At 46.9% G+C, this 11,039-nt stretch overlaps 1 protein-coding gene across 1 annotated transcript in view; it reads left to right on the forward strand.

Moving 5' to 3' along the window:
* Map9 (microtubule associated protein 9) overlaps nucleotides 1–11,039 on the forward strand; it is a 29,939-nt gene that overhangs the window by 3,877 nt on the left and 15,023 nt on the right. The window contains exons 3-6 of the mRNA XM_023723689.1: nucleotides 468–549; nucleotides 682–1,002; nucleotides 3,731–3,954; nucleotides 9,480–9,558. Coding sequence (XP_023579457.1) covers nucleotides 468–549; nucleotides 682–1,002; nucleotides 3,731–3,954; nucleotides 9,480–9,558 — 706 coding nt within the window. The remainder of the gene's footprint in view (nucleotides 1–467; nucleotides 550–681; nucleotides 1,003–3,730; nucleotides 3,955–9,479; nucleotides 9,559–11,039) is intronic.

Genomic DNA, 11,039 nt, shown 5'->3' on the forward strand with positions numbered 1-11,039 from the left:
AAGATAATGTAGTGAGCTTGAGAAGCGCTAGCTCTGGGCTGAGGACGCGCTCAGTGCAGCTGAATTTGTATAGATCCTCAGTAGAACTTGCACTTGGCTTGCAGGGAGCCCTGGGTTCAGTCTCCAGCACCCCCACTCGAGAGTGCCCCTTTCTGCCAGAGTGTGAGGCTCTAATCATGTGGATTGCACCACCCTCGTTCATTGCCCTTCACCTCTGATTCTACCTGCAGTTAACATCTCGCCGCCCGCCTTCTGTGGTTGAATTGCAGGCTCCTCAGAAAGGTCCCGGTTGTGACGTTCCATATTGCATTTAGTGCCTCGGGTGCAGGGCTCAGGGCAGCCTTGGAGGGATTGGCTGGCAGATAAACAAAAGTTCACAAGCACTTAGTAACGAATTATTTTTTAAAGAATTCTAAATATGAGACCTTGTGTTTGAACACGAATTGATTTTAGTTCTGTCATTTCAGGATGAGCTGATAAGAGCTATCATAGCCCGCTCGGCCAGGCAGAGGAGCTCAGAATACTCAGATGACTTCGAGAGTGACGTTGGTATGTGAGAACATGGAGGTTTCAAGCACTGGTCATGCTTGAAAAGATTTCTAGTTCTTGCTAGTCTTTTTAAAATCAATGTAATCTTAAAAGCTTGAAATGAACTATTGAAAATTTTTTCCATCCATTCAGTTTCCTCAGGTGATTTCTCTGATACCTCAGTAGATGAAAATTCAGTTAAGAAAAACATAAATGATTTTCATATATCAGATGATGAAGAAAAGAATTCTCTACGACCATCTTTTTTGAAAACCAAGAAATGGAACAGTGACATAAAGAGAGAGGAGGCAGAAGTTGCCATCAAGAGCAGCGAAGAAAAGTCACCTGATGTTTGTGGAGAGTCGCTTGCAGGTTCCTTCTCTGAATCTCAAAATAAAGATCAAGAAATTGAAAAAGAGAGAATTAAAATAAAACCGAAACCCAGAATTCTTCCAATCAAAAGCGCCTCCTCAGGTAATTTGTTAGATTACATAGCAACGTTTCTGGCAGGTGAGATGCGCAGCAGCGTGTCCCTGGCCTCCAGCCGCATCCCAGAGCTGCAGGCTGCCAGGCCTTGAGCTGCCATTTGTTTCTGGGCAGGAGCTCCAGCGCAATCCTTTCTCATTCCTTCATGCTGCAGATAAGGAAACAGTCATTCCTAGAGCTTGAATTGTAAGTCCTGTGCTGCAGGGCTGGCCCAGCAGCTGGTGTCCCCAGGCCAGCTCCTGGGTGACACACACACCCTCAGACACCCAAGTCATTTCCATACCAGTATTTTGCCTTTCTGTATTGGAAGAGTGAGTTTTGTTGCTGTTGTTGCTTAGTAATACTTAGTAACACTTAAACACTTTTAGACCTATCTGTAAAAATGTAGTCTTTTGTTACATGGGGAAATGTGCTAAAATTCTGTTTTCTTGGGGTAAATTCCTGGTGTGATCTAGGGTCACAAGAATTCTCCACACTGTTCCTCTGGACTCTGGGCAGAAGTGGCCGGAGCAGGCGCTTGGTGTTTCCCTCCTACTTTCTTTCTGGTTTTTAAAGGGGATGTTAGTTGGTGCTAACTTTCATAAAACTTCTGTTTCTTTGTATTACCATTACATACAAGCCTGGTAAAAAGTTCACTGTTGGGGGGCCGGGGAGATGGCTCAGTAGAATAAGCGCTTGCCTGGCAAGTACAAGGGCCTGAGTTCAATCCCCAGTTCCGCCCCCCCCCCAAAAAAAAGGAGGGGCTGGGCAGGTGGCTCAGTAGAATAAGCACTTGCCTGGCAAGTGCAGTGTCCTGAGTTCAGTCCCCTGTACCACAAAAAAAAAAAAAAAAAAAAAAAAAACATTCACAGTTGGCATGTTAGGTATCAGGTATCAGTGAAAACCTCGGAGAAAGCTACTTGGAGGTTGAATGAAAGCAGAGTGCTACCGTAGTGTGTACACACCAGAAAAACCTCTCCTAGACATCAGGTGTAGTTGCGACAAATAGGTTAACCTGAGGCGGAGATTAACCTGCTCTCCCTGCCCACCTGAGGCCCTGTGCAAGTGTGTGTGCTCCTGGGTGGTGAGCAGGCCTGCAGGTGGGAGCACAGCGACCCTCAGCACAGTTGTTAAGGAGAGGTGGGCAGACAGCAGCTGGAGGCTGACCTGAAGCAGCTGGAACTATGCAAGTAGAAACTTACGGTAAATAGCCGAACAGTAATCCAATTATGTGCCAAAAAAAGAAAAAAAAAAATGTAAGTTAAAAGGAATAATGAAATACTGTATTTTCACCACAAGGTGGCAGAAAAGATTGTAAATTTTCTACTTGAGTAATGTGTTCACTGTAGGAAATAAAAAATTAGTAGTTTCATACACTTAAATATAAAACAGAGCTTTTTAAAAATGTGTAGACTTTTAATGAGGAGTTGGCATTGCTTCTGGCAGGAGAGTGCTGGTGCAAAAGGCACAGAGGTCACTGTTCCAAACTCTTCGTAAGTGCAGGACCTGGTGTCAGGGCCTCCGGCTGAGGCATCCACATTGAAGCTGGTGGTCTGAAACTGAAAGTAGGCGTGCAGAATTTATGAAGTATCTACATCTGAAAGAAAGAAGGAAAGAATGTGGTCTATGAGCTAGCCTCATCTTAAAATTCTTAGATTTCTTTTTCAATGTTTGGACCTGAATATTTTATTGCTAGGTAGCAAGTAAAGCTTCATAAAAATATCAGACTTTGAATGTTTTCTTTCTTCCTGCTTGGCTTTGTAAAAAATCTTTATTTAGTTGGTGCAGGGTCTCATACACAACTCAGGTTCGTAATGATCCTCCTGTCTCAGCCTCCCCAGTACTGGGATTATAGGCATGTGTAACCACACCGAGTTTCAGAGGCTGGCTCAGCATGGGGCAGGCAGGGCATGTGGTACTGGGGATCGAACCTGGGTCCTTTTGCTTGCCAAGCAGGTGCTTAGATCACTGAGCTATCTCCCCTGCTTGGCTTTTATAAAGTTCAGCAACAAGAGTCTCACTTCATAGAGCAACTGTCAGATGACCATAGAATGTATTTTGTGGAATAACGGCTATGCTTTGGTTTCTGGCACCAGGGATTACACTTAGGGCCTCTTGCGCACTCACGGCACTCTCCTCAAGTCCCCCCAGAACTCCCTGTGAAATGTTTGGAACTGTGGGGGGTCTTAGGGACTGGAAGGACAGTCGCTCTGTAGTCCCCTGCCTCCCTGCCATTAGCCACCATGGCCATCTCCCTGCTTACAGCAGCACTCGCCTCTCTCTGGTCATTTCATGTGTTCGGAATTCTTTCCCTTCCTGGAGCAGGGCCACTGTCACTGTGTCGTGTTGAGGCCCAGTGGAGTCCAGGGCCTGGTGTTGGGGACTCAGTCAAGGTTTGTTGCAAGATTTCATTGTATAGAGCAAGGTTTGGTTTTTTGTTCTGTATTTTTAAAGATGTTGTGAAGACTACAAGAGTGCATAAAGCTGGAGAGATGACTTCAAGTAGAACCAACACGTACTGACTACTCTCAGGGTAGCAGCATTATTTTGAAAGTTTTATTGAACTAACTCTGGCTTGTGCCTTGCTGGACCGTACAGAGCAGGGTTGTGGCTTCGTCTGGGCTCCTAGGGCCCAGGACTATGGGTCACAGCCATTAGGCAGCAGTGTGGTGACCCTGGCAAGAGCCTGGTTTTGGTAAGGTCACCTTAAAGTGTGTGTATGTGTGTTTGTTTGTAGCAGAAAATAGCAGCAGTCTTGAAGCAGATGAGCACTTTAAACCTTCACCACGGCCAAGGAGCCTATTAAAAAAGAGTGGTCATGTGGAAGAGAAAGAAAAGCAAGGAGAAGAAGTCACCGCCCTCAGTGATGGCTTGGACTCTTCACTGTCCTCCCTTCCTGAGCTGGGTTTCAGACAGCCCGAAGCTGAGAAAGCCACATTCTCTGCACACGTTGGTTGTGAGGTGGGTGCTGCTGCCAAGTTGCTGACTTGTGGTCTTGAATTTAGCCCTCTGTATTCTGGTGAGTCTAGAATGCTGTTCGTTGTAAGCCGGAGCATATTCTAAGTACCACAAAGAAAGAAGAAAGTACTTCCGTGTCAGCTGTGACCTACCAGTAATTGCAAGACTCACCCACTTTCAGCAGAAGTAAGCTGTCCACATGATTTTGCATTTCTGGGTCTACATGGTTCTGTCGTAGTAGATTAGAATTGCGTACTTCCTTGCCGAGGAAAGCCTCGCTTCACTCACTCACTTGGCCGAGTTCCCTCAGCGGGTGTGTATGGAGTGCCCCTTGCACCCTTTGCTTGCTCAGGGTGTGTCGCAGCAGGGGAATGTGACCCTGAGGGTTTTCCTCAGCTACATTTGTCCCAGTCTCTGTGTTTCTTCAAAGGGAGCAAACTCCTCCCTCACGCTGTAGAAGGGAAAAGTGGCGAAGGACATCCCTGCCCAGGACAGCGTAGGGACAGAAGCTATGTGTTCCCTGCCCAGGCTTGGTCTTCTACCTGCCACCTACAGCGGCGGGTGTACCCATGTGCTTCCCAGGAGGTGATGCACAGGGACCGAGAGAGGCTTCTTAGTGCTCTGGCTCAGTGAACGGCCTCCTCTGCTTCAAGCCTGCAGTGTTCGGAAGCCCAAAAGGCCAGTGATTCCAGTCTCTTTCCTTAGTCCAGCTATCCCAGTAAAGCTGACAACTTGATATATCTAACGCCGCCATACTGTTTCTTAACTTTATCTGAAAAACCAAAGAAGGAACCAAGATAGTTATTTTATATTCAATATAATTATCTGGTCAATTGAATATTTCATTAGATTCCTGCAGCTGCTACAACCAGTTGCCACACACTAGGAGACCTCATGCAACAGAGCTTGCTTCCCTTCGTTCTGAACACTGGGAGTCGTAAGTCAGGCCCCAGGCTGCAGGGCCCTGCTCCCTCGAGGTATTCGGGGAAGGATCCCTTCACTCTGGGGGTTGCAGCAAATCGTGGCATGCCTTGGCTTCCAGCCGTGTCCCCGGTTTGTGACTTCCTCATCACTTGACCTTCCCGTGTGTTTCATTGGTGCTTCTTTCTCTAAAAGAGATGCTGTCAGATTGAGGATCTGTCCTCATCTGTGTCCTTCATCTTAATGAACTGTATCTGCAGACACTTCTCCAAATAAGATGTGCCTAAATTTGGGGGACAGTGTTCAAGCAAGAACAGATACGTCCCTTTCCATACTATTTTCTAGCATTTTTATGTTCTTTCTTTAATATTCCAAATTTTTAAAATAGTGACAGCATACTATGGCAAAGATTAATAAAAAGAGAGCTAACCATAGTCCGGCCACCTAATAGGAAGCTTGCCGTGCTTGCTTGCTTTGAGGACATTTGTCTGTGTGTCACATCGTGCTTGTCTGTTCGCTTCCGTGGTCTTCGCTGCACTCTTGCTTGGTCTCCTAGCAGTAGGTCCTGCCGTGTCTGTCGCTAGGGATCTGGAGAGCACGGGCACAGGAATGTGTGCGCATCGCCCAGGGTGTAGCCTTATTATCCTAATGCTGGGAACTTCCATCTTAACCACCTACGTATTCTGTAGTCTTCATTATTCAAGTCTTCTTTATCATCCTTAAATCCACTATCTGTGGGGTCCCTGGTCTAGTTTTCCTTCTTTTCTGGATGGATGAGCTGTGACTCTTCACCAGTCTGTCCCAGCTACATTCATCCAAGCTGTGTCCGCTGTCTTTCTAAAAATGCTGCCCTGACCCTGGACCTCCTCTTCCTCCTTACGGTCTGTCAGTCACCTCCCTGTGCCTGTAACAAAATGCTGGAGATAGTCACCCTAGAAGGAGGAAGCTTTTTCTGCTTGTGGTTTCAGGGTGCGGGGTGGCACAGCACATCGTGGGCGGGTACGGGGGAGGAGGCCTGCTCATGTCACGGCGGCCGGGAAGCAGGGGACAAGGAGCCGAGGCCGCGCACACCTAGCCGCCTCCTGCCAGGCCGGGCCGTGGCAGGGCGGCTTCTAGCACACGGTCCTTGGGGCCTGTGTAGGTCCAGCCCACAGCACCGTCGTGCAGGAGCCTCGGCCAGCTCAGCAGGGGTGAGTGCGCTCCTTCCCTGCTCTGACCCTGTGTCTCCAAGCTTGGGGACGCGACTTGGAAGTACGTGACTGATGCATAAATTACCCGACCTGGCATCCCAGCATAAATTCTGCCTGAGCAAGGCGTAATGTCTTACGGGATGTGATCTGGTAAATTTTGTTAACTTCCGGATATAAATTTAGGAAGGCTGTTTTTCCTGAAAATGTTGTCTGTCAGGCATCTATACACATGAGTTAAGGGTGTGCTTTCTTCTTCATCTTCCAAAAGATGAGTATGACATTAAAGGTCCGTCACATTTTCTTTAAAAGGGAAAATCATTGTTAAAATTATCCAGGCTTGGCATTCCTTGGGAGCGAGGTCTTAGCATTAGATTCCATATTTCAGTGGATATTTTTGATACTCAGATTTCTTTTCGTCAGCTTGATAATCTGTCTTCAAGAAATTTGTGCATTTCATCTGAGAAGTCAGATTTATTCAACACTGTTGTGTGTGCCATTTCACTATCCTTTTGTGACCATCAGGTTATTATGACATTCTGTCCTGTATCGCTGCTACTTCTGATTTGGTTTTTGTCTTTTTTATTAAATCTTGGTAGGTGCTGCTTACTTTCTTAAACTTCCCAGAACTCTAACTTTGGCGCTGCTGACTTTTCCTCTATTATTGGTTTCCAGTGTCGCTGATTTCAGCGTTTATTACTTTTTACTTACTTTGAACTGGATTTGCTTCTCTTCACGTGGAAAATTTTGTCTGTGACTGTGAGTCTTTCGCCCTCTGAAGGCCCAGAGGCTGTACTGTCCTCCTCTGGCCTGCGCGACAAGCCCAGCATTCCCGACGCCTGTGATACTCATTATTAGTTCCGTGATTGCATTTGCAGATTTCCCACGGATTCCCCTTCTGGCCAACTGGCTATTTTGTCATAATCAAATATAATTATAAATAGTTTGAGTCTTCTCTGGATATACATTTACTGTTGATTATAACTTAATGATAGTCCAGGAAATCCTTATGCTTTCCGACTTGTGAGAATCCTTAAAGGCCCAGCCTGAGTGACCTGGGAAGGCTCCACTTGCTCAGGCCAAGTGCGCCTGTTCTTCTGGTTTTGCCAACGACGTTCTGCCTTGTCCCGTGGCCGTCACAGAGGTCGCATCACGCGCGCACGTCTTCTCCGAGGCCGTCGCGGAGGTCACGCTGCGCACGTCTTCTCCGTGGCCATCGCGGAGGTCGCATCACGCGCGCACGTCTTCTCCAAGCCCATCGCGGAGGTCACGCTGCACGCGTCTTCTCCGTGGCCATCGCGGAGGTCGCATCACGCGCGCACGTCTTCTCCGAGCCCGTCGCGGAGGTCACGCTGCGCACATCTTCTCTGGGCTTGCTGACGTTTGGTCTGGTTGATTCATCCGTTGCCGTTCCTGGAGGTTAAAACCTTCAGTTACATGTGGAGATGCGTCTGTACTTCCTTTCAGTGCTGTCCGTCTTTTGTGACTTCACTACTAGACACACACGCACATGTTACTCTTGTGTCCTGGCTTTCAGCAGTGAACAGCGTCTGCCTGTGTGGCTCAGCTTACAGCGCTGTCCGCGTGGCGCTCCCCTTGCTCGCGCCAGCGGTCTGCACAGTGTGTCCTTCTGTCCTTCTGCTTCCAGATGATTTACGTCTTTTCCTTCAGGTGAATCCCGTAGAGGAACAGTTTGTGTCCTTTTAATCAAATCTTGTAACTCATCATTTTTAACTCTAGTATTTAATCTACTTGTGATTGATTTGTACTGGTTCGATCCCAGAGATGCTGTGCTACTGAACTGCTTCCTCAGACCACTTTTAAATTTGCTTATTTTGAGAAATAGCCTCAATAAGTGTCCTCAGCTTTTCAGTCCTCCCACCTCAGCCTCCTAAACAGCTGAAATTAATAGGCATGAGCTGCTGTACCTCACTGAATTTTCTTTTAATGTAAATCCTTTATATTTGTTGTTGTTTTCTTTTTATCTCCGTTGTTATACTGTTCCTCTGTTACTCCATTGCTGCCCTCTTTTTGGAGATTAAGCACATGGTTTTTTAGGTTTTCTTTTTGTTTTTTTTGCCTCTCACTGGCTTTATATTTTTAATAATTGTCCTGCGGGTTACATCACATCTATAAATGATCACAACTGAGAGTTAAACTTGTATTTATTTCACATTTAGCATAGAAATCATGCAGCAGTTTAGTTGCCACTCTTTCATTCATTGTAATATCATCATTTTATATTGTAAATCTGTTTAGGATATAATCCCCATAGTACAGTATTATAATTTCTCTTTAAAGACTTATTTTTAACTATTTGTCTGAGATTTTAAAGAATTAAGAAATAATCCTTACATTTTTCTTAAAGATGGATACGTGCAGTTTCTGAGAATCTGCATTCCCTCCTGTAGTCCCACATCATGATTTGTGCCCTTTCTCTTCAGTTTTATGCCCTTATTTTTTTCATATATTAAAATGTAAGTTGTCAGTGACAGATTCTCAGTCTTTGCTCTCTCAAAAGTGCTTTACTTCATTTTTGAGGCGGTTTTAGCTCACTAGCTTTCTTTGGTGCAGGTCCCGTGTTAACCCTTCTTCCTTGTAGGTTTCCATTGTTTCTGGCTTCTCCTTTCTGTCAGAAAATCAGTAGTCACACAATTTATTATTCCCCTGTGTATAATTGTGTGTGTGTGTGTGTGTGTGTGTGTGTGTGTGTTCTGCCTGCGTGAAGAATTCGTAAGCGTTCATTTTTCTTTGAGTTATCACACTTGAACATGTCCACAGGAACGACTTTAAGGTCCTTCATTGCTAAGTGCCACGTCTGCGTCATCTGTGGCTGGTTCCTGTTGACTGTGCCTGGTTTTGTTGTTGTTTTCCTGCAGTGAGTCATCTGTTTCTGTCTCTTCTCTCCTTGGTGGGATTTCCTGCATGCAGGATGCTACGATTGGCAGGGTTCTAGGTCGGCCACGTCCCTCCGACTATGTCTTCTAACGACCAGGTGGCCTGGCTGCACACGTTTCCAGCTCTTCTCCCTGCCAGTGCGTGCCAGTTTATATTTCTGCCTACTTCTTTCAGTTTCTGGCTGCAGTGGCTGCACAGTATCCTGTCAGGACTCTTAATTAGTTCTAAACAAGCTAATATTTCTTTGAACCCAGTATCATGAGTGTGTTCCTAGGTAGAGATAGCTCTAAAATAGAGATGAGAGCTAGAGCCCTAAAATGCTTTTTTAGGGACCCCGTTGAGTACCAAAGACATGGGGCTCAGAAGTGCAGCGCAGCAGCCTCCAGGGCCTGGCGCGCCTGTCGTCTGAGCAGCAGATTAGTACGATGCAGAGTTCGCAGGGAGCAGGCGGTCCTCGTAATGCTGTTGCTGCAGAAATTTTGAGAACTGAACTCACGTGATAAATTCATGTTTTTAAAACAGGCTCCATCATCATCACCCCTTAAAGAAAGCCTTGGAAGGTGCTTTCCTCCAGGATCTGAGGAGCAGGCGTCCAGAGAAGGTAGCTGTGTCTGATTATTACACTTTGCTTATGAGTGCAGCACTGCTTAGAACCTTGTTTGTGAGAGAACTGATTCTCCGCACAGGTCCAGGGAACATGCATTTGTCTTGGCCTCGGTCTCAGTCCTGTTCAGTGCTACGTGACTTAGATGCAGCATTTTAACTGCCAGTACGTCAGTTTCCCCGCTCATAAGATTAGCCTGTCTGAAAAGGCAGTTGTGAAAACTTGAGTGATGCGGTCCCTGTGGCCACAGCACCAGTTCCGAGCCTGGGTTGCCTGAGCATTCAGGTGAATTGTGGCTGCTTGTGTGTGGTCCGGCAGTGGCGCAGTCAGGCTGGTGTCCAGCTGCCCCTTAATCCAGCTGCAGCTGCACGCGCAGAGTCACAGGCACTCTGGCCACGTAGGGATTCTTAAAGTGCAGGTAGGAAGACTCTCCAGCTGCAAGGGCCTTAAAAGAATAATGCAGGCAGGGACTGAGAGCATGCAGCAGCAAGCACACAGCGAGTATGAGGTGAGAATGGCTAGTGTTTCTTAGTGCGGAAACAGCAAAAGCTAAATGCAGAGCCACTCCTAGGACACGGGCACACAGCTGACATTTACTGAGTGCGTACAGTGTAGGACAGTTTTTGACCTTTTACAGGTGGGAAAGACTAAAGTGCAGAGATACCGAGAAGTGCAGATGCCCAGGGTCTGTGATGAAATCATAGTGTTAATGTTTATCTTTGTTCTTTTCACTGAGTGGATTGGGTAGCAGCACCAAGCAGCCCAGTGGCCAGCTGGACCTGGGTGTCCCCAGATGTGACAGTGTAAGCACTGCAGGAAGGTGTCTTTAAGAGCGCTGACCTCAAGCAGGTTCCAGACCGTGGCCCTAGGAAAGCAGCGGCATTGGGACTTGGCGGTGAGGCTCTGTGTTGGCCCCGAGGTGGTGCCGTGGAAATGAGCGTTTGTGACCACGGAGAGCGTGGTTTGCTTTCTGGTGCACAGCCAGAGCCTTGCAGGACCCTGGTAGCAGCAGCAGCTGTGTAGCAGCAGCTGCGTGAGGCATCTCCTGCAGGAGCACGTGCTTGTCCACGGTCGCTGGCAGGTTCTGTCCTGGCCTAAGCTCAGCATGGCCACGCTGCAGGTGAAGCTGACGGGACGAGGCTTTGTCCTCTGTGTGCAGGTGTACTACTCTCGGTTCTCGCTGCACTGGTTCCTGCACTGCTGGCAGCTGCAGTGGTGTGGAAATGCGTGCTTGCTCTTTTTACAGTCCTTCTAGCTGAGGATGTCTAGGACCTAACTGGAAAATAAGCCCTACCCCAGAAATAAGCCCCAGGGAAGATCGTGAACCACACTGACATGTAGTGTGTCTGGTGTGGCATGCAACAGATGAATTGAAATATAAAATAATAATGCATAATTAAATATAAATATTGATATTAACATAAAAATGAATATACATTACAGCATGTGGGCCGGCAAGATAGCTCAGCGGTCTGAAG

The sequence above is a fragment of the Octodon degus genome, unplaced genomic scaffold (genome assembly GCF_000260255.1).
Source record: "Octodon degus isolate 3935 unplaced genomic scaffold, OctDeg1.0 scaffold00101, whole genome shotgun sequence".
NCBI lineage: Eukaryota > Metazoa > Chordata > Mammalia > Rodentia > Octodontidae > Octodon > Octodon degus.